The 24,383-nt window shown below is 35.7% G+C and overlaps 2 protein-coding genes and 1 long non-coding RNA gene across 5 annotated transcripts in view; 1 reads left to right on the top strand and 2 right to left on the bottom strand.

Annotated features, from left to right (window-relative positions):
• LOC145205108 (protein unc-79 homolog) overlaps nucleotides 1-3,225 on the bottom strand; it is a 39,096-nt gene extending 35,871 nt beyond the window's left edge. The window contains exons 1-7 of one of the 3 annotated variants that reach the window (XM_080077757.1): nucleotides 2,822-3,225; nucleotides 2,451-2,560; nucleotides 1,985-2,105; nucleotides 1,733-1,866; nucleotides 1,325-1,504; nucleotides 1,114-1,259; nucleotides 918-1,044 (exon numbers count right to left, since the gene is read on the bottom strand). In XM_080077757.1, the coding sequence (XP_079933883.1) occupies nucleotides 918-1,044; nucleotides 1,114-1,259; nucleotides 1,325-1,504; nucleotides 1,733-1,866; nucleotides 1,985-2,105; nucleotides 2,451-2,472 (730 nt within the window). In that variant the 5' untranslated portion in view covers nucleotides 2,473-2,560; nucleotides 2,822-3,225. The remainder of the gene's footprint in view (nucleotides 1-917; nucleotides 1,045-1,113; nucleotides 1,260-1,324; nucleotides 1,505-1,732; nucleotides 1,867-1,984; nucleotides 2,106-2,450; nucleotides 2,561-2,821) is intronic. The other 2 variants (XM_080077756.1, XM_080077758.1) reach the window with 2 other exon arrangements.
• A 1,847-nt stretch (nucleotides 3,226-5,072) lies between these two features.
• LOC145205110 (torsin-1A-like) lies at nucleotides 5,073-19,315 on the bottom strand. The gene is made up of 6 exons (XM_080077759.1): nucleotides 19,050-19,315; nucleotides 18,436-18,561; nucleotides 16,763-16,902; nucleotides 8,820-8,995; nucleotides 5,504-5,659; nucleotides 5,073-5,421 (listed from the first exon to the last, which is right to left on the bottom strand). Exons 1-6 carry the CDS (start codon nucleotides 19,261-19,263, stop codon nucleotides 5,190-5,192), a joined length of 1,044 nt encoding a protein of 347 aa, XP_079933885.1. The 5' UTR covers nucleotides 19,264-19,315; the 3' UTR covers nucleotides 5,073-5,189.
• On the top strand, nucleotides 5,099-16,834 carry LOC145205111 (uncharacterized). The gene is made up of 2 exons (XR_013853594.1): nucleotides 5,099-5,161; nucleotides 16,627-16,834. It is a non-coding gene; the product is annotated as an uncharacterized LOC145205111 (long non-coding RNA).
• Nucleotides 19,316-24,383: the final 5,068 nt, after the last annotated feature.

Here is a 24,383-nt window from a genome sequence, read left to right as displayed (position 1 = left end):
CTAATATAGATGTGTTTTGTTCATTTGAAAAAAATCCCATAACAATTAGGAGATACTTTTCATTTGAAATTAAGATCTGATTTACGTTATGGCAAACTTTGCAAGGTTTCCAATGCAATTAAAAAACATGGATCACTTCTAGCACCGTTTTATCTTAATAAATTTGAGTGTGATAGGTCCATGAGGCGAAGTTAGTTCATTGGTATTTACTCAGGCATTTTGCAAATGTTGCACATTTTTACTGACAGATAAAAAATCTAAGTAATTTAAACCATCTGTGTAAACTTGTAGGCCCACAGTCCTTTTTTCTATAGTTGATCCAAAAATTGTTTGTAGCTATATATTTAGCTTATAATTGCCCAGAATAGATTTTTGTAGATAAGTTACTGTTCAGTACTTATTGGGATAAAGTACGTACATATCAAGCTTTTGTATATATATTCCTTTTTTGTCATGAATGGACAACAGCTTAACAGCATAAATTACGATTTTAAGCAAGATAAGCGAGTTTTGCAGTTAAATCTCAGTCAAAATTAGACTTTAATCTGATGTATATAGAATGTTATGAGAATCCAGTTCACAAATGTGATTACTGAATGAAAATTACAGACACACAGGTGGGGCCATTTATGAAATGAAGCATGCAATGCAGTCGGAAAAGTCTGTAATATAATATGAACTGAACATTTCCTATTTCACAAACAAATTTACATGAGTTGAAACCTTCATTTCCATTACTTATGGTTTAGAAGAAGATTAAACTTCCAACTTTTAACTAAAATTGCAATTTAATAATGGGAATAGTATTTGACCGATATTTGACCTATTTGACAAGTATTTGACCGGTCAATTGACCAGATTTTATTTGACCGGTCAAATGCCCAACCCTAAGTCAAACAATGGCTTAAGTAACATACCGCACTGCATGTCAAGTTTATGTCCCATGGTTGTAGATGGGTGCAATTGTGGCCAATAATGAAAAAGCAACTGCACTGCATTCACTTTTACACTTCCATCAGAAAATGAAATGACTGTCATGATATCCTTAAACATATAAACCTTGTTGGATTTTCCCAAAGCTGGGAAAACAATCAAAGAAAAAAAGGCACTTACCGACCACAGGTTTTTTTTAAAAAGCATAAGAGTTTCGATCAACTGAAAATGTGCAGATACATCAGGTACACATTCCAGGACAACTGTAATTATACTTGGTATATCATCATGGCACTTTTCCATAAACTCCTCATCAAATATTGATCCTAATTATATAATACACTAGAAAATGAGAAGTATAGAATAAAGACATGACAAAATTGATTCATACCAAAGCACATCGGTATGATGGTTCGGAATAAAGTTTGAAGAAAAAATTTGTGAATCTTTTCTGAAGACCATTTGAGTTCATACAACAGCCCGGACACAATGGCTGGTAATTCAATTCGAGTGCACTCATCAACAAAAAGTAAAGCCAGACTAAGACATTTTAGCAAAGCAATAATGGCCTCTGCATTAAAATGTAAGCATGAGTTGTTTTCAGCCTTTTTTGGAAACAGTGTATCAAACCAATTTCTTAAAAAGTAACCATAACAACATTTTCAATCTGCAACTTAAGAAATGCATGATAGATGATAACAATTTGATACCTTTTATCTAGAGCAATTTAAAAAAAAGTAAAGTAATTTACAAAATCAAAAGTTAAATCACAACACACTCACACATAATAAAGATTTACCTTCCTGTTCAGAATGTATACTCACAAGTCTATGCAACAAAAGTAGCAGGACATCATACAATTCAAAATAATCAAGTAAAGGATAGTTTGACAACTGGGAGACTCTATGTTCAGGTGGCACATCTTTTAAAATGCTAAAATGAAAATCAAATTTAGAATGCAGAGTAGGTTACCACTCTCTAATAGTCCTGCACATGATCTCCGTAAAAGAAAAAACGCTGAAGACAAAGTCTTTTAAGATTCAAGGCTCACCCCAGTAAAAAATGTTCAAAAAAATTCAATGTGTTGCAAATTTCACATGGAAATGTTGACAAGTTCGAATTCCATAGGAGTTGTTTGTGAAAGTCTTGGAGGCATCTCACTTTGATCCTGACTGAAATAACAATATGTCAAATATAAATAAACAAAACACTTGTTTTTTTAATGTGCATGTTTCAGTATCTACCCTGTTACTTTATCATCTTCTAAAAGGCCCTATAGTTGGTTTTACTTCTGCCCATTTAGAACAGTGGTTAACTTTTTTGATACTATACTCAAACCATAGCAAAACTTTTTACTCCACCAAATAGCAAAACCATTGCTCAAATCTCAGATAAAGGGTCGAACTAATTAAAAGTCACTAATTGAACAATGGACAGGAGCATATGCGAAAATAGGTGACAAGCTTGCATTAAAACGTGTATCTAGTTAGTAAAGCACAGTACTCATAAGCACGAACATATTTCTGAGCGACTTGACATTTTTGTGTGAAAGCGATTGAAGTAGATTGTCTGTTTCTTTTCCAGCAATCAAACTCACAGTCAAACTCGCCAAAATTTCACTGCTAACCTAAAAGATGTAAAGTAAGATACATAAAAATATTTTGTTTCTGCAACTCATACACCGCAATTTTTCGTAAACCAACGCATGCGCAGAAGCATCATGAAATCGATAATTGCACGCCAAAACGATTAAGTTAAACTTTGTAAAATATTCCAAAGCTGCTTAACGCAAAACTAACTTTAATTGTATCAATGTACACGAATATGCAAATTTGCATGCAAAAATGCTAAACACCGCAACGCAGCTTACAGTCACAACAAAACTCACGTGAAATCTCACAATTTTACCTGCACCATATTAAAATGTTGCCCAATATTGGCAATTTTTAACGACAGATTTAACGGTTTTAACAGCGCTGATGTTCGGGTGGTAATGTAACACTTACTTTACCACCAAACAACCAGACGCCGTCAGCGTACAGAGACCAATGCAAAGAACAGCAAACGTCTAAAATCGATATATTCAGATGCCCGCAAAAATCGATGCTGTCGCCCCAGTTTTTAAGTCCGATGACGTAACATTGCAATGAATTATGTACAACAGCGTTAAAATGCGAAACGCCATGCAGCCGTGAACATGTATATGAAAATATATGTAGCCCACTGTCGGCCGTGACGTAAATAAAATTCTTTAAAACTCATATTGCAATTTTAAAACTGCTATAAATAGTGGAGCTGGAAAGAGTGTTACCAGCCTACTAGATAATAGATATATGTCCAACAATTCGAAAAAAACAGGCACCACAAGCGTCTATATTTCATGACGTCATAAACAGTTAAGACTGGTGGTCAGACTGATTAGTTTGATTTGTGTATCAAGTTAGAAATTAAATTGTTTTTATAGGCACCACTAATTAGACGGTACTGTACATATAAATATGAGATCAAAATTTCTTTACATCAGTAACTTGTCACAAAAACAATCAGGAACTTGGCGGCCGTTAATGCGCCTGTCAAAGCCAAGAATATGGGTTGTGCTTGTGCACCTCCGACATAAAACATACTTGCATTAAAAACAGTTTCAAAGACATGTATAATTTAGTTTCTACAATTATTAACATTTTAAAAGTAGCCTATGGTACGTTTTCTTTTCGAGCCTGCAGTCGGACTGCCCGAAGCACATGTTAACAATTTAACATGTTCGAACTTCAAAAGGGCGAAAAATGGAGAAACTTAATTGGCTAACGAAAAAATATTTGTCCAGTAAAATAACCTTTAAAACTGGATTTTTTACCTATTGTTAATAAATGAAACTTTCTAGAATATTTTATGAGAAGAAAACTTAGCCTGTTTAATAACAACGACGTTATTTAGACTTTTGCTTGCAGGTGACACGAAATAACCATCTTCCGCGTCATTTTTGGGTTAGACGCTAAAATTCTAAATTGGTCTCAAAAAAATTGTCTAAAATAATGTCAACGTGCCGTGTAATGCCAAGTGCATTCTCATAACACATGGTGCCATCAATATTTTCTACACGTCTTGGCGACTTGCAGACTGAAAGCTTTTTGGACATTGGTTGGAGAACCTCCTAAATGAAAATTATGGTTAAGATAATTTTTGACTGACTGGAATTAACTTGTTTTTGCTTTAAGTTTATCCAAGTCCAGATACAGCATTATATGTAAAACGCTGTTTGATTTCCGGTATATCGCATTTTTGTGTCGTGAACCAATCAAAGATTTGAAAGCACTGCTTTGGGCGACATTATTCGAAAATACTTAACTGCTGCTCGTTCAAACAGTGGCGGGTCCAAGGGGGCAAACGCGACCTTCAAAATTACTAACGATTAACCGTTTGGGGCTGAAACAAATCACATGTACGTATTGTTTGTTTGTTTTATTTTTATCCTCGGTAGGCGTGGAACGCTTGAATGAGTTATGCCCACAATGAGTCCGCCGTCGAGCTTTCTGTTTTTATTGCAAGTCCGTTGATCATTTTTTATTTGATTTTTTCGGTTTTTGGCGGTTGGTGACTTCAATTTTGTTCAACCCATCGGAAACCACTGGGTTGGGGCAATGCCGCTTCTGCTCAGGGAAACACAAGCAACTGAGATAGGATAAGAACCCTTGAACTTGTTATCACAAGGCGGTTGCGCTATCCACTCGGCCAACCTGGCAGTTAACTAACGCAACACAGGGCTGGCCCTATCCGAAAATGTGCAAATGTTGCATATGTTAAAGAAGCATTAAATGATAATGATAAGCTGCAGACAGAGTACGTTGTTTCTAGTTATTTGGCCTGTTACTTCCAACAAACTGGAGTGCCGTTTGGTTGCTACACTAGCCAATACGGCCCATATCTCGTCACCTGCGGCACTGATGAGACATAAAAGGTGGAAACAGCCGACTTCATTTTGGTTCCCAAGCAGTTGCTTGGCCATTGTGAACCAGTTTACTCTGTGGTTTAAGCTCAGTTGTGACTATCTCTCGTCACAAGCTGCACCGATGAAACCCTATAGGTCGAAACAGTGTGCACTGAGTGCATATGTTATTTTTAAACATTTGAGTAGAAAAAACTTCGATAAGCTTTTTTTACAATATAGAGAAGAACTTGATGGTGAACAAGCTGCAATGCCACAGTTGCTATGCGGAAATGCAAATACACAGTAAGTATGAAAATTTGTAAATCAAAATTTAGTTTTCCAATACAAGTCCAACTTTATTGGCTATTCTTTTGCAACCAGACTTGGAGTAAAGCCTTGATTTTTCTGGTAGCCATAACAATTGATCTAATATTTCTTCAATATTTTCCTGCATTGTAGTTGATTCGGTATTTATTCCACGGCGTTTTATTTCATCTTCTATACATGATCTTACATGTTGGCGTTCAAGAGGTAAAAACGGTACAAAATGGTCAATCAGGTTTCTGCAAGAAATAAACATTGATAATGCAACGAATTTTGAATAAAATTATTCATGATGAAAAAAGTAGCAGCAAACACACTGACCTTTCGATAATGCCACTTCTGTGAAACCCACTTAGTTGATTATATGCACTTTTTTCCAAAATATCTTGCATGTCTGACAACCTCAATCCTTCTCGCTTCATACCACGTTCCCATTCTGATTTGCACTTTGCCACAATTTCTTGCCCACCAGTGTTGCTGTTAAATAAATTCCTTTTGAAACCAGAAGGGTGGCTTAGCATACTTTGCCATAACACATACACTATAACCTATTTTGGGACGTTAAGTTGAAAAAAATGCATTTCAAGAGATACTCATGAGAAAGTTTGGTGTTGTAAGGTAAACACATTCATCAATACTGGGCTTAAATAATCATGCTATTAAAAGTACAAACTGTACAAATATGATTCAATTCATACATTGTTTGGAGTTTGTCCTACCTAAAGTTATATTTTAAAGCAAGGGGTAAATAGTGGCAAAATAGAGTAAAACACAACAATCAACCCCCTATAAATATTCCAAGCTGTCCAAATTTCATCTAGTTCAAACACTGTTAAAACTAGAAGAGTGGCTTTCTGATATACTTCCATTTTATATATTCTATACGATATTTACCAATTTACTATACACATCATTTGATCTACACATATGATTGTTTTTGTAAACAAAAACTAATGGGTCCCCACACGCATGTTTGTGCGGATTTACGGTAAACAAATGTTGCGGTGATTTTTACATTCTTAAGGACAAATTTTTAGAAAGCATTAACCCAACAATAAAAAAAATTGTTCGTATTCTTTTTGCACTATTATTGTCATGTAATTACAAAAACATTAAAAAAACGTAACAAAGACTTAAATCTAATCTCTTGCTTTAACCCAGATATAGTCCTCCAAGGTCGGGCAATTTTTTTTAGAAAGCTGTAACAGTTGTGTTACAGACACTTTAAATTAAAAAGCAATTTGCTACAAGTGTATACATAACAAATTGTTTTTCATATAACTTTGTTTCGCAAAATGAGTACCATTGACCTGTAGTAACCTCTCAGGGTGCACACGCCAAACGACTGTTTGACCTTTTGACACCGTTTTCAATAGCACGCCGTCATTCGTGTTCAACAATACTGTTAAGCCTAATTTATACATGCCTTGAGTATTGACTCCTAAATTGATTGTTAAAAAAACGCTACGTTATGAAGAAAGTTCTGAGCTGTGTTTGTAATACCGACGAGTTGACCTTAAGTAACCCGTGATCATGCGGCGGCCAACCTGACAGCGAGCATTTAAAAAAACATTTATTTGGCAAAAAAGTCAAGTTAATTTTTTCATCTTAACTTTTATTAACAAAGTTTTTCTTGACATATACAAAACCGAAGCACGGTTATTAGGCTTAAATCACGTCATAGGTGTAAAACCTTCGCCAAAACTAAAAATGTGAGTGATAACTTAATAAAACGACATAGCATTGCTGTGCAAAACAGCTGATTTCTAATCACTGAAACGATGTCTCGTAAAACGTCTGTCCGACGTCAAGCTGAGCCCTCCCGCTATCGTAAACCAGTGAGTTACTCTCTTGGTACTTCTGCCTACTGTGTCTTTCTTGACCAAACGAGCGTTAGACACATTTACGTTTCGGGGGCCTGTGGGTGAATCTCTGGGTCATACGGGGTCAAAATTCACATGGACCATCTTTAGACCAATATCTGTAATGTGTGTATAATTGAAAAAGTTTGAACCATTCTTTCTTGACCAAAACGTGGGAACAATAGCCGCGCTAAAAATTTCACGTTTTGGGGTGCTGTGGGTGAACCGAGGGATCAAACGGGGTCAAAATTCACATGGACCATCTTTAGACCAATACCTATTATGTGTGTCAATTTGAAAAATTTGAACCATTCTTTCTTGACCAAAACGTGGGAACAAATCCGCGCTAAAAATTTCACGTTTTGGGGGGCTGTGGGTGAACTGAGGGATCAAACGGGGTCAAAATTCACATGGACCATCTTTAGATCAATATCTGTAATGTGTGTAAATTTGAAAAAGTTTGAACCATTCTTTCTTGACCAAAACGTGGGAACAAATCTGCGTTAGAAAGAAAAAAAGAAAAAAGAAAAAAAGAAAAAAGAAAAAAAGAAAAAAAAATATAGACAAAAACAATATGTGTCCCCTTCAGGGAAGGGGACCCATAATAAATTATCCATTTATGGGGGATAGTGGGGTAAATGTTGGAGCTATAGGTTGAAACACAACAATCTACATCCATAAATACAAAGGTGGCTTTCCTATATAATTCCATTTTATATATTCTATACCTTATTTACCAATTATCAAAACACACCATTTGATCTACACATATGATGTTTTTGCAAGCACACACATGTTTACATTGAATTTAACACATATGGCAGGGGCGTACAAAGTGCGGCCACGGGCCAAATGTGACCCCCGGCAGCTTTCTGTGTGGACCGCCGGTGTTTTTTCAAATTGTGTTCCAGATGGCCTCCATAGTTTGGATAAGTTTTTTGGTTTTGGCAACTTGCTACTTCACGCAAAAACTTTCCATGGGACTTGATTTACCGGTAAAAAGGAAGTGTACATGGTGCTGAAGCAACAAAATCCCGTATATTTGTGATCTAATTCTAAAAAAAAAACAGCGGCCTGTGGGTGTCTTTACCTGGTAAAAATTGGCCCCTATCAAAAAAAAATTGGATACCTCTGACTTATGGTATAAAGATGGTGCAATTATTTTTAGATTTTTAAAGATAAATGATTAAAAATCATTACCCCAAACGTAAAAAAGTTTTGTCTGTGCTCTTTTTACATTATTATTGTCATTTAACCTACCAAGGTCTAGTCATGCAGAGACTATTCTGACCTAATGGGCTGGTACAGCTTAAAACTAATATTTTGGGGTTTAAGGGTTGAAAAATGGGTGAATCCAATCAAAAGTTCCAAATTCATTAGAACACTTTACAATGTACTAACCAACAAAGCATGAAACTCCTAGATCACATACTTTAGTCAGAACAGTCATTTAAAAAAATATGTTTTGGGGCCTGTGGGTGAACCGTTAGGTCATTTGGGGTCAAACTTTGGGAGGATTAACTTTGGATAAATGACTTACGTAATCAGTGTACATTCAAATAACTTTGAAGCACTCTTTTTTGACCAAATGCGCTAACAAACCACTGTTAGATAGAAAAAAGAAAAAAATACCAACAAAAACAATAGGAAGGGGACCCATAATAAAACTAAGTTAAATTGCTCCATAATATTTTGAAATTTGTCTGTAGATAACTTGGTGCATAAATTTGTGCATTATCTCTTGCACTGATGCAAAAAAATGTTTGGCTGCAAACCTTAAAAATATAAAAATTGACTTTCGGTAATCCACACCCCGAATTGCTGCTTCATTACCAAGATATGGTTTCACAGCATCAATTAAACCACTTGGCATGTGATCCATTTCATCAAAAACAAAAATTGAACGGCCACATTTTGAGACATTTCCATGCAACCAATTTTGAAGATTGTCCTGCACAAAAAAATACTAAGTCTTTTTTTTTGGAAGTAAACTAGAAATGTGGCTTTTTCCTATATACAATACTCGTAATTGAAACTTAAAGCTGGAATCACCCTGTCCGTTGCTTGGTGGATGAAGACTAATGAGCCTTATAGCAATAGATGTAAGTTCATTAAAAACATTTAGTCGTTCATACTTTTACAGATATATATATATTTCGCTTTTATAGCATTGCCAGTATCTGCGAACAAGCAGAAATATTCAGAATTTACTGCTGTAAAAGCGAACTATATGTATATTCATATCTTTAAAACAAAAGGATGAATGACTAAATGTTATTATGGGTCCCCTTCCCTGAAGGGGACACATATTGATTTTACTCAAAATGTTTTTGTTTGTTTTTCTTCTACCCAAAGTTTGTCTGACTTGTTTTTCCATTAAATGTTTGATGGATTTGGCTGAAATTTACACAGATGGTAGATATAGTTATGTAGATGTGCATCCCACTTTGTTTTTGCTGATAACCCCAGTATTTAACCCGCTAGCCCCCTAAAATGGGTTATTTTCTTCCCAAAGTTTGTCCGACTAGTTTTTCCATCAAATGTTAGATGGATTTGGATAAAATTTACACAGATGGTAGATATAGTTATGTAGATGTGCATCCCACTTTGTTTTTGTTGATAACCCCAGTATTTACCCTGCTAGCCCCCTAAAATGGGTTATTTTCTTTCCAAAGTTTGTCCGACTCGTTTTTCTATCAAATGTTTGATGGATTTGGATGAAATTTACACACATGGTAGATTTTGTTGTGTAGATGTGCATCCCACATTGTTTTTGTTAATAACTCTAGTATTTAACCCGCTAGCCCCCTAAAATGGGTTATTTTCTTCCCAAAGTTTGTCTGACTAGTTTTTCCATTAAATGTTTGATGGATTTGGCTGAAATTTACACAGATGGTAGATATAGTTATGTAGATGTGCATCCCACTTTGTTTTTGTTGATAACCCCAGTATTTAACCCGCTAGCCCCCTAAAATGGGTTATTTTTTTCCCAAAGTTTGTCCGACTAGTTTTTCCATCAAATGTTTGATGGATTTGGATGAAATTTACACAGATGGTAGATTTTGTTGTGTAGATGTGCATCCCACTTTGTTTTTGTTGATAACCCCAGTATTTAACCCGCTAGCCCCCTAAAATGGGTTATTTTCTTCCCAAAGTTTGTCCGACTCGTTTTTCCATCAAATGTTAGATGGATTTGGATGAAATTTACACAGATGGTAGATATAGTTATGTAGATGTGCATCCCACTTTGTTTTTGTTGATAACCCCAGTATTTACCCTGCTAGCCCCCTAAAATGGGTTATTTTCTTTCCAAAGTTTGTCCGACTCGTTTTTCTATCAAATGTTTGATGGATTTGGATGAAATTTACACAGATGGTAGATTTTGTTGTGTAGATGTGCATCCCACTTTGTTTTTGTTAATAACTCTAGTATTTAACCCGCTAGCCCCCTAAAATGGGTTATTTTCTTCCCAAAGTTTGTCCGACTAGTTTTTCCATTAAATGTTTGATGGATTTGGCTGAAATTTACACAGATGGTAGATATAGTTATGTAGATGTGCATCCCACTTTGTTTTTGTTGATAACCCCAGTATTTAACCCGCTAGCCCCCTAAAATGGGTTATTTTCTTCCCAAAGTTTGTCCGACTAGTTTTTCCATCAAATGTTTGATGGATTTGGATGAAATTTACACAGATGGTAGATTTTGTTGTGTAGATGTGCATCCCACTTTGTTTTTGTTAATAACTCTAGTATTTACCCCGCTACCCCCTAAAATCGGTGAGTTTGTAAACAGTGTCAGAATTGGCTGAAATTTGGATAGCTTATAGAGTATGCCATTTATAGATGTCGATTGGTGTGTTCAACCCTGTAGCCCCAACATTTACCTCACAAGCCCCCAAAGTGTAAAACGTATTTGTATGTTACTGGGCACCACGAACGAAAGATTTCTGTTGCTCAATAGCGTTAATAGGGCAAGGAGTTGTATGTTACTCGTTTGTGACTTTGTGGATTGCTTGGTGAACATTTTTGTGCCATGGCAGTTAGGGGGTTGTTAACAGCCCTATGACGTAAGAAACATTAACGGTTGTTGCTCAAAACACCGCTAGTGGTCGAAATTTTAAACATTGGCGGATTTGGCTGAAATTTTGCAATACTATTGATTGAGATATTGAGGTTTCATATTTTTTTAGTTTGTGTGTCAGGCCCCATTAGTTACCCTACTAGCCCCCTAAAATGGGTCAGTTTTTTAAACAGTGTCGGGATTGGATAAAATTTGGGTAGTATGTGGCCTATGCTATTTGTAGGTTTCAATTGATGTGTTTTACCTTGTAGCCCCAACATTTACTTAACTAGGCCTAAAAAATAAATGAACTTTTAAAAAACGTCCTAATTATATGAAATTTGCAAAGTTTATTAAACATACTAAGTCCTCAAATGTTATGTTTTGCCCTGTAGCACCACAACTTAACCAACTAATCTCTAAAATATGTAACCCTCTTCACAATGTTCGAATTAAATGAAAATTGGACAGCTTGTAGAATTTGCTATTCATGTTTTGTTTTACCGCATTATGCCACTTCTTACTCCTTCGTTTCTTTGAAAAAGAACGTTAAATAGGACATACTTCAAACAATACCTGGGGTGAATCTAAATTTATATAGTTTGTTCTCTACATAGTATTAATATTTAAGCCCAGTCCCGATCACTGCGTTTTACCTTACAACACTAAACTTTCACATGGTTATCTCTTGAATGCATTATCTACAACCAGAAAACAACTAAGCAGAAACAACTAAGGTTATAAAAGACAGTGGATGGTATGGCCCAACATAAAACTAGAAAAGTGGCTTTCTGATATACTTCCACTTTATATATTCTATACGATATTTACCAATTTACTACACTATACACAATTTTATCTACATACATGATTGTTTTTGCAAGCAAAAACGAATGGGTCCCCACACGCGTGTTTATGAGAATTTACGGTAAACCTATGTGGCGGTTATTTTTATATTCTTAAGGACAAATTTTTCACAAAGCTTAAACTTAACTTTAAAAGTTCTTTTCCGTATTCTTTTTGCATCATTATTGTCATATAATTACAAAAAAATCGGTGAAAAAAGAACGGGGAAAATACATTCAATTTAATCTCTTGCTTTGACCTTGATATTGTGGTTCAAGTTCAGTTTTTAAACACAAATTTTCCTAGAAAGCCTTAACTGTTGCATTAGACACTATTTAAAAAAAGTCGTTTGCTACAAAGGTATACATAACAACTTGTTTTTCACTTAACTTTGTTTCGCAAAAACGACCGTTTAATAACCTTTTGACACTGTTTTTAATAGCATACTGCGTTAGTGTTCAACAATACCGTTTAAACTAATTTATACATGACTTAAGTACTGATTCTTGAATTGATTTGTCAAAAATAAAGAAGATAAGTTATGACGAAAAATTCGTAACGGTGTTGTAATGCCTACAAGTTGACCTTTAGTGACCCGTGGTTATGAGACGGCGAAGCTGACAACGAGAATTTAAAGACCATTTATCGCGGCGTTCGAAAAAGTTAAGTTTATTAAATTTCATATTTATGTTGATCAACGATGTTTTGCCTGACATAAACGAAACCGAAGTACGTTTATCGAGTTCGAATTACGTCTTAGGTGTAAAACCTGTGCCAATACTGAAAATGCGCGTGATAACTCAATAAAACGACACAGCATTGCTGCACAAAAAAACAGCTGATTTCTAATCACCCAAACGACTGTCTCGTAAAACCTCTGTCCAGACGTCAAGCTGAGCACTCCCGCTCTGCCGCCTTAATCGTAAACCAGTGAATTCCTCCCTTGGGACTTATATCTGACTGATAGCGTACACATATTATGGGTTGTAAAAGTAACTGGCAAATTTTTGAATACTAAACGAATACCCTGCTTAAACAATTGTCAACTTTTTCAAATATTTCTGCACCATAGGGCATGTATTTCTGCCTTAAAACTAAAACCGATTATTTTGGGGTTTAAAGGGTAAAAAATGGGTGAATCTGAAAAAAAGATACAAAATTCTTTAAAAAACTTTACATTGCACCAAACAACAAAGCATGAAACTCCAAGATGCTGTACTTTAGTCAGTACAGCCGTTTCTTTTTACGTTTTGGGGGCCTGTGGGTGAACCGCTGGGTCAATCGGGGTCAAACTTCAGGAGGATCAAATTTGGATTATTAACTAACATCTCTGTAAATTTAAATAAATTTGGAGCACTCTTTCTTGACCAAATGCATCTCACAAGCCAGCGTTAGACAGAAAAAAGAAAAAAAATACGGACAAAAACAATATGTGTCCCCTTCAGGGAAGGGGACCCATAATAATAAGCATAGGAAATATATCAATGTTTTAAAATAGGTTATAGTGTATATGCAAGGGCAATATGTGCTAAGCCACCCTTCTAGTTTATGAACTTTTTCCTATATATTTCCAATCCATACATACAGCTGAGTTTGGTTAATCACATTAGTTTGTTAAGCTTGTTTGCGCGATTAACTGGATGCTGTCTAAACTGTACACTTCCTATACAGAATTCCTCATACACCCTTGCAATACATTCTTTCGATAAAAAAAATGTTAATTTACAAACAATGCCAACATTCTCTCGTCACCAGCTGCACTGATGAGACCTTATAGGTCGAAACAGTGTGCACTGTCTGCAGAATGCCAACATTGCTTGGTAGAAGTCATGGTGCGAAGCAAATGTTTTTGAAACATAAGTTTTTAAACGTTTGAAACATATTGAGGGCAATAAAGGTAATTGCTAGACTGATAAAGCTAAAATTTTACCAAACAAGAATAATTGTATTTACAACTGTGCAAATCAGGGACAAAAAAATAAAAGGGTAAATCCAACTAAAAGTTACAAATGCCACGTAGCTTCACAATGCACCAAATAACAACTGATGATATTCTGGACAAATACGTTTTCCTCTGAGTCATGTATAGCAACAATGTGCCAACCTCACTTTCTTGTGAGCCCAGTCACATAACACTTTAACCAAAAAATTGTGCCCCTTCACTGTTTTGTGCTCCATAACGTTTTAACATTGCGCAGCTATTTCCGGCTTGGTGATTGTTTTTAATGCTATTGTGTCGCTATGTTTTCTTATACCAAGCGAAATAAACTAAACTGAATTCAAGTAAATTAGTAAGTACAACCAATTTTAAAAATAACATTTTAGAGGCATGTGAGTAAACTGATAGTGATTGGTCCACCAGGGTCAATATTTGGTAAAATTCAATAACTACCCAAGTTTGTTAAGTGTTTTTTCTCAACAAACAGGTAAATCAAACACATGTTAGACAGTAAAAAGATGAGACAATGTGTGTCCCAATAATATTAGGTATCCATTATAACACTATTTTTTACACATTGAAATAATATTTGAAGAAAACTAGAAGGGTGGCTTAGCACATATTGCCCTTGCATATACACTATAACCTATTTTAAAACATTGATGAATTTCCTATGCTTATTTGTTATTTTATATTGGGTCCCATACCATCCACTGTCTTTTATAACCTTAGTTGTTTCTGCAAGCAGAAACTCATGGGTCCCCACACATGCAAGGTTGTAGATAATGCATTTCAAGAGATAACAATGTGAACGTTTAGTGTTGTAAGGTAAAACGCAGTGATCGGCACTGGGCTTAAATAAAAATACTATGTAGAGTACAAACTATATAAATTAAGATTCACCCCAGATATTGTTTGAAGTATGTCCTATTTAACATTCCTTTTCAAAGAAACGAAGGAGTAAGTAGTGGCATAATGCGGTAAAACAAAAAATAAATAGCAAATTCTACAAGCTGTCCGGTTTTTATTCAATTCGAACATTGTGAAAAGGGTCACCTATTTTAGGAATTAGTTGGTTAAGTTGTGGTGCTACAGGGCAAACCATAACATTTGAGGACTTAGTATGTTTAATAAACTTTGCAAACTTTCATATAATTAGGACATTTTTTAAAAGTTCATTTATTTTAGGCGGCTAGTTGAGTAAATGTTGGGGCTACAAGGTAGAACACATCAATTGAAACCTACAAATAGCATAGTCCACATACTACCCAAATTTTATCCAATCCCGACACTGTTTAAAAAACTGACCCATTTTAGGGGGCTAGTAGGGTAACTAATGGGGTCCGACACACAAACTAAAAAAATAGGAAACCTCAATATCTCAATCAATAGTACTGCAAAATTTCAGCCAAATCCACCAATGTTTAAAATGTCGACCACTAGAGGTGTTTTGAGCAACAACCGTTAATGTTTCTGACGGCATAGGGCTGTTAACAACCCCCTAACTGCCATGGCACAAAAATGTTCACCAAGCAATCCACAAAGTCACAAACGAGTAACATACAACTGCTTGCCCTTGTAACACTATTGAGCAACAGAAATCTTTTGTTTGTGGTGTCCAGTAACATACAAAAACGTTTTACACTTTGGGGGCTTGTGGGGTAAATGTTAGGGCTACTGGGTTGAACACACCAATCGACATCTATAAATGACATACTCTGCAAGCTATCCAAATTTCAGCCAATTCTGACACTGTTTACAAACTCACCCATTTTAGGGGGCTAGCGGGGTAAATACTAGGGTTACCATCAAACATTTGATAGAAAAACGAGTCGGACAAACTTTGGAAAGAAAAATACCCATTTTAGGGGGCTAGCGGGGTAAATACTGGGGTTATCAACAAAAACAAAGTGGGATGCACATCTACATAACTATATCTACCATCTGTGTAAATTTCATCCAAATCCATCAAACATTTGATGGAAAAACGAGTCGGACAAACTTTGGGAAGAAAATAACCCATTTTAGGGGGCTAGCGGGTTAAATACTGGGGTTATCAACAAAAACAAAGTGGGATGCACATCTACATAACTATATCTACCATCAGTGTTTTTTTAAGGTGTTTTGGGGGACCGAAACAGTCCCCCAAATTTCTCCAGCGGTTTCCCAAAATTTGGAAATGGCTATTTTTTGGTATTTAAATGAACACTTGCGGTCTCTTAAAACTACTTAGCGGTCACCCAAACCAAACCTTAAAAAAAAACCTGTCTACCATCTGTGTAAATTTCAGCCAAATCCATTGAACATTTGATGGAAAAACGAGTCGGACAATCTTTGGGAAGAAACAAAAAGAAGAAGAAAAATCAAACAATTTGAGTAAAATCAATATGTAATGAGTACAACACATAATTTGTTGCTTAAACGTCTTGTAAAGATTTGTGTAACACCTAGATCCCAAGAAAAAAAATATCAAAAAAACTTTGTAAATATACAACTCAACAAAAAGTGATACCAAAGCTAAACCACTCAACCTTAATTTTAGAAAAAATGTCACAGAGATGTTAAAAAAGGATTTTAAGTTGAGTTTATGTACATTTTTTAAACATTAGGAGGTAACTTGAAAATACATCAGATTAGCCACTTGAGTGCTCACTTTGAACACATTACATTCATACCAGGTCATATAAAATATCTATTTGTGGTGAGCTTTGCACTAAAAATGTATTTAATTTTTTTAGGCTGGCAGAGTTATATCAATCAACAATCAACATCAATCAACATTTTGTCAAAGGGCGTAGATTAATAAGTGAAGGGTTCAATAAACTGTGTTAGCCCAAATAAAATAAGACATTTTTTTCCTAAAAAGGAACCTACTTTGTACTGTTCCAAATGTCTTGTATGTTTGAACTCAACCTCGGCGTTAAAAACATGAACAAATGAACTTTTTTCACCTTTTGCATAAATGTTGTTTATTATCATGCGTGCAACAAAATTTTTTCCACCTCCTGTCCAACCTGTATATTCAAAAACATGATGGTTGGAAAACAGACAAATTATAACAAGAAAAGTTGCTTATATCCATTGCACATACACTGACACCTATCTTTTTCAATCATACACCGTACTGTAGTATTTTACATTAGGTCCCATGTTTGAGGGTTGAGTAAAACTAACAAATACTTAATCACTAACCTAACTTAAGTCTATGAAACTTGTCCCACTGAATCAAAGTCAAAAATTTGACCACCAGACGTAGTTAAAGCAGCAACCGCTAATGCAGGGGTGCCCAACCTTTTTTGACTTAAGATCGAATTTTGTGGTAGTTGAAATCTCCAATCTACCAAGGCCAAAACAGTGATTTATTTCGAAGAACAGAACAATTAACTGTACAATGTAACAATTACTACTGCAACTGTTACTTTTGTGACATACCAAGTGCCTGCTTAGTGGTGTAAACATATCAACATATCCTTGAAATGATTTGTTACATTAAAGTCATCTATGTACAGCCACATTAGAAAAAACTGTGTTAAAAAACAACTATTTTAAATGTTTTATGAACCCTCCTCGTAAACTTAATATCAGTCCGAGATCGACCAGTCAATCATGATAGACAGGTTTGGCACCCCTGCACGAATGCTTAAATGTATTTAGGCTGTTTTAACTTCCTTAACTGATATTTGTGAAAAACATTTCGAATTTAAACCACATTTCCAGCAGTTTACCACCACACCTAAAATACATAAACTTACAATACCATAATGCCACAGAAACTTTTCATTTTAGGTGACTTACAGAATAAGAAAAAAAAATTGGGGGTTAGTGGGTAACCACTCTGGCTAAGTAGGTGTTGCACTATTTGAAGTGAATGATGTAGGCATTTTCTATGTAAATCTGTATCTGCACTCAGTTTTTTTTAAGGTTTGGTTTGGGTGACCGCTAAGTAGTTTTAAGAGACCGCAAGTGTTTCATTTAAATACCAAAAAATAGCCATATTTGCTTATTTGGGAAACCGCTGGAGAAATTTGAAAACACCTTAAAAAAAACACTGTCTGCACTTATTCTCTTGTAATTGTGTCTTAAAGCAACTGAAAGATTGAACTTACCCAACTGTATAATTTGACTCTGTTTTAGTTACAGAAGGAGGGTTATTTAGCCTTTCAGTTTGTTTGTGTTGTGGGTTGCATTTTGCAAAAGCATATATTTGTATGGGGTTTGTTGATTAACCAAATGTAACCATATAATGTGTCTTTCTAACTGGTTTATCAAGGTTGTTACCAATTTCATTAAAACTACATGGTAGTGTGTGAATAAGTAAAAAAATGTGCACTCTGGAGGTAACACCGTACACATACTGTAAAGCTTGTCATTTAAGCTGAAATCAGAACACAAACATCCACATGAGTGTAAACGAACTCAGCTCCTAAAGGTTGACTAGATACATTACAACAGGGAAAATCAGATGGCACATCTACTTGATCACTTTTTATGTAAAAAATAACCAGTCAAGTGAAATCAACAGCAAAGAGACTCATAAAGATTGTCACCATGAAAAGACATCACCAGAGGCTTTGATGGTTCTTTGTTTCTCATGTGGGATTTAACAGCCTTATACACAGTTGATGTTACCAAATGCTGGCCGTGCAGATTTTGATTCAAGTCTGTAAACAAGCCTGAAATAACAATAAAACTAAATAAAGTAAAGAAAAATTTCACACGCCACCAGACTTTATATACACCTGGGCACCTCCACCCAGATTTAGGAAAAACCTAGGGTTTTGTGTAACATCAAGAAGGATTATTTTGTATAAGTTAATAGATAATTTACCAAAAAAAAGTTTGAATAAAGTTGCAAAATGCTTTGCACTGCACCAACAAACAATGTATGAAACTCCTGGATCATATATTTTTACAAGCATATTCCTGGGAAGGGCACCCAGAATGTAGCAGAGACATGTTTGACAAATATCATACTAGTTAAATAAAGTCAGTAAGCAGTATTTGACATTTAAAATCATTACTGTCAAAACCTTGTTTACCAATTCTACTACAAGCTTTGTAATGCATTCATATAACAAGTAAGCAGCTGCTTGAAATGTCTAATAAAAGTAGAAGACCACAAAATCTCCAAAAACATAAGTGAAAATTCCAGATTTCTTACCAGATTCATTAAGGTGTACTGTTGGACTTGCGCAGCATTCAATCAGCCATCCACAACGGAATGATGTCAATCCAGTTTTTTCTGCTAACATTACAACTGCTGATGTTGCAGCAGTTGCAACAACTGTTGTGATACTGATTAATTCAAAACATACTCCACCAGATAGACAAGTTGTTGTCAACAACACAACTATCCCCAGCAGGTTTGGATGCATGTTAAGTAACTGACTTTCAAATCTGGTGATCCAAGCACAAAAAAGTTAAATGATTATACATGTGTATTGTTCATAATTTTCATCAAAAAATTGTAATATTGTCATTATTTTCAGTTAAACTACACAAATGATTTGATTTTAAAGAAGGACTTTAAACAAGAATTTTTTTATTCTTAGTCATGTGCATGCTCTTAGATCATGTGATTCAAATCAAGTTTATTCAATTCAGGGTCTGAAATGAAGCCACAAGGAGTCATACAATGCAACACAGTGTAAACGTCATTGATTTATATATATTATGTTTGTAAAAAAACATAAACTAATAAAAGAAATAGGAAAACAAATGTTTATAACACTTGGACTTGCTCGGAGGCCCATTTAAAGAACTGTTAACACAACAAAACATATACAATAATTTTAAACACAAAAATGCTTCTGCAGTTCTCAGTTAAAAGGTTATCATTTGGCATATTCGAGGACTTTTATAAAGTCCAGGGGTTCCTAAATAAGTTGTATGGGCCCGAAACGGGATTGTAATAGTCAATATGTGGGTTCACTAACAGGTCATGGGGTCAGTGAAGTAAAATCTGGGTCTGGGTGTACACAACATCCAAGCTGGGTGTACCAAACATCACTGCAGTAACTATTACTGTCAACAGAAAAATATGCATATTGTAACAATTACTGTACTGAGGTTATTTTATGTAAACATGTGGATTGAGTCTAAACCAGTGCTCTTCAACCTTTTTTTCTGTTGTATACCTTTTACAATTTTCAACAACTTTGTATACCCTACAGGGGTGCACAACCTTTTCAGTACGATGGCTGCATCGCAGATCCATATTTTGATGCACAGATTCGTTGAACAGTATGCTGTTTAGTCTTGTCTGTTTATGATGTCATAATCTATATTGTGACGCTTGTGGTGGCTGTTTTTGGTATTGTTTGCACACAATCGGCGTGCAAAAATCTGACGCATCTGTTTACTAGGCTTGTAATGCTCTTTCCAGTCCCACTAAATCTGTTTAGAGCAGTTGGAAAATCAAAATATTTAGCAAAAGAATTTTATTTTAAATGCATGTACTAGCGGCCGTGACGTAAAAAAAACTTTGATGTTACATTTTGGATTACAAGAGTGTTCATCTCAATCTACGAAATAAGCTTGAAATTAAATTGGCTATCACGCAGGCAGCATTAGAAAGAGTTTACGACGCGGCCGTCACTGCAAAAAGGTTGTGTACGCCTGTGTTAGGCCCAGGAAATTCAGCACACAAAAGTGTATAAACGTAAGAAGTTAATTTAATGGCTAGCTGGTTGCTGCATTCTTTCAGCAATTTTGATATAATGTGGTCTTGACTTGTTCTTAAACGCCCCCCTTATATCAATTAATTTTTATTTGTTTGAGGTGATCTCAAAAAGATCGAAAAATCTTTATCCGTACCTATAGATATTAATGACATTTTTCGCAATCCTTTACTCCAGAATATTAAAAGCAAAATACAGTATACCCGGTTGAAGAGCACTGGTCTAAACACATTCAATTAGTTGTCAGTTGAATAATTGTACGCCTTTTTTGACTCCCTGCTGAATGGAAATAGCTTAGCATAGATATCAATTTGTTTTGATATCAAAGTGAAATAATTAAATGGTACAGACGAATCCGGTTACTGGTTTAATCGCATAATCTGTTTAATTGCATCGCAAGTAAAAATCCCAAACTGTTGCCCATCATTTGTTCAGAAAATCGTCCACTAAATCGCAAATCACACAATTAAAAAACATAACTGTACATGTTTTTGGTTATGGTACAGGTCCTATTATCAGTTTTGATTGAGAATGATTTGTATTCAAAGTATTCAGTAAATATAGAGAAGTAGCCCACTGCTATCTGCCTAATCCTAAAAGATACAAGGACATAGAATAGATGGGGACAGGATAGAGCCAAGTCAAAAACTAAAAACTTTTTGCTTTTTTTAAAAGGAAACAGGCCAGATTTGTTTTACGGGTCACTGACTCGATGGCCAATGTTTGGCTTTTCAAAGATCCCGTTACGCAATTGCAAATTTTCCGATTATTATTGCAATGTACTACTACTTTTCTCAAATGAATGACAAATAAAAGAATTTAATTGAATTACACTGACAAGAGAAACTACCAACAAATTATATGTGCAAAGTACATTAAAACATTAACAATACATAAAAATATAAGTTTATGTTAACCACTTCAAGGTACACATCACAGAAATATAAAAATATAATACTTCCAATGAGTCACTGTAATTATAAACGGACGAAAAAGGTAATGACTACATACACTGCATCTATCTAGCATAAATATATTAACATTACACAAAAGGTAAGAGAAATCAAAATGTTCTTTTAGCTCGGGGGGGTCGCAGGCGTTTGCTAAAAAATGCCAATGGGCGCCAGGCATAATAATCAATAATCATTATTGATAAATTGCTGGAGAACAGCCCCGATGGAATACTGTGAGTGTGATGCACCGTTTGCCACAAGTTTGACAGAAGGGGAATTCCCTTGCTGTCAGGGGCGTGACTAAATTTGTTACATATTTTGTTTGTTTGTTTGTTTCATTTTTATCCTCGGTGGGCGGGCAACGCCTGAATGCGTTATGCTCACAATGAGTCCGCCGTCGAGCTGCCTGTTTTATTGCAAGTCCGATGATCATTTTTTTTGATTTTTTTCGATTTTAGGCAGTTGGTGACTGCAATTTAGTTCAACCCATTGGAAACCACTGGGTTGGAGCAATGCCGCTTAAGTTTCTTGCTCAGGGAAACACAAGCGACCGAGATGGGATTAGAACCAACGACCTTGTGATTCCGCGGCCAACTTCCCATTGAGAAGTTAATTATAAATTCGTGCCACGTTGTGTCCGCTTTTTTGTATTTCCCACTAAGTCGATGCGTCGAACCAAAGCCAATATAGTGGCTCTGGTCTAACCAGGGCCAACATCGAAGTTCAAATGTGCAATTTAGTGTGCTGTTTTAAATGTTTTTTGCTTTTGTTCGAAGGTGTGCGAATACAATTCGAAAATTTTCAAAAGCTAATACCACATGTACATGTGCTTATATTAAGAACAGCCAGGTGATGTGATCTGGATATTTTTGAGCATGTAGGCTATTTCTGAGTTCTTCACTATATTATATTCACTTAACTCTAGTGGTGGGATTAATTTTTTGTTATGTTATTAAAAGTTATTAAATCCTTTTTGCATGGTTTTCCGCTTTCGTGAAGCCTAATAAGACTAGGTAGCCTACTCAAAAAGAATAAGCCAATATGTGAGTGTAAAACATTACAACGAGGCAACAACGTTGCGATTACCGCACTATCATTGCATCCACCCGAATGTTTCGAAGAAAAGGCGCTTTGGCCAACACAGTAGCCAAGGCTATGTGTTACATGTGTTCGTAGGCAAATAGTAGCCTACAGAAAACTCACTGTCGCAATCAATATCGCTCAAATGTTCCTGCCGTAGTTTAAATAGTTCGGGGAATTGTGATTGTTTTGTATTTTTCTGAGTGTTTTTTACCATTTTTCTAGTTAGTTTTTGGTTTGTCGTTCGGCAGCTCTTGTTTAGATGCATAGTTTTATGCGTTTTTTACTCTTTTAATATGCTTTCCAACGCAAGCTTATTTAAGTGTGCTCAAAGCATAGATAGCCTACTACATAGATATGTAGCCTACAGTGGTGGGATTCAATTTTTTGTCAGCCGGTTCTATCACAAAAGTCATTTTCAGCCGGTTCTGTTACAAATAGTCCATTGACAGTACCGTATTTACTCGATTGTAAGCCGCGGCTTATATTGTTTTTTAGCTGTCGCTTGTGCGGCTTATAATCGAGGGCGGCTTACAATCTAAGGCGGCTTAGGCCTACCGAAATTATTTGTACACTCCAACATTTTAAATTATTTGGGATTCAAAACATGTATGTATGTACAGATTATACGTCGATATACGTTCTGTTTGGTAAAGTTATCAACGTAACTAACAGATATGGGCAAATAATTATACCATACAACAACAGAAAGATGTATTAAGAAACAATAGTGTCGAAAATTCCAGCGTGCGGCTTACATTCGAGGGCGGCTTACATTATTTTTTAACACCTCAACATGCGGCTTATAATAATCGAGGGCGGCTTATAAACGAGGGCGGCTTACAATCGAATAAATACGGTAGCCAGTAATGCTAACCGGTTCGTTGATCTCAAAAAAAATTCGTAAGACGGTTCTATAGAACCGGTGCGAACCGGCTGAATCCCACCCACTAGCGTATTTAGGGGGGGACAAGGTGCCATGGCCCCCCTCAAGAAATTTTGACCGGCTGTTTTAGTATTAAATCTTGTAATTTCAGACAAAACTGTGAATAGCAATGTGCGCTATTTCGTTTAATGTGCGTAACGCATTGATGCTCGTCACACATCTCAATAAACAATGCATGCCAATCCAGGCCACTTGGCGTCCAACTGCGCGTATGACGTTACAATGGATTTTATAATAACTTTGTTACGTCACACTCATACAAGTGAAGATAATTCACAATATGATTAAGAGGCAACCACTGTTAGAAACAACTGTGTCCAGTGTTGAAAAGTGTTACATGAACACGATCGAATCGTGACTATAACGTTCGTTACTTACAGCAAGAGTAAGGGCTTCACAGGGCCTTAGGCTAACCAGCATTTAGTTGATATTGCGAGTTTAATAGGCACAACAGGTGCTAACAGAGAGGTCTACACAGTCTACGGCAAGGTGGCGCACTTGTCACCGCAAGGTGGCGCAATATATTTTATGCTGTTGGGCTATAACATTTTCAGGGCTATAACATTTTCAACAGGTAATTAGTCGAACAGCTTATTTGTTTATATTGAGCTCTTACGCCGCATATCGGCATTTTAGCAATTTTGGGCCGGATAAGATCTACGTAAGGTGTTAGTAACTTATTACTTATAGTACCACACCTGGACCCTGGTGCTCTGTTGTTAGTTGTTACTTGCTTCTTTTGTTTGTTTGTGGGGGTTTGCTGGTTAGCCTAGTTTGTTATTAATTAGCCTAGTTGTGTTCTTGGTGCAAAAGTGTGCTAGTTTGCGAATCCATAA

Source organism: Phallusia mammillata, chromosome 8 (assembly GCF_965637545.1).
Source record: "Phallusia mammillata chromosome 8, kaPhaMamm4.hap1.1, whole genome shotgun sequence".
Lineage (NCBI taxonomy): Eukaryota > Metazoa > Chordata > Ascidiacea > Phlebobranchia > Ascidiidae > Phallusia > Phallusia mammillata.
The sequence above is the reverse complement of the archived record's forward strand: the minus strand, read 5'-3'. Positions and strand labels throughout refer to the sequence as shown.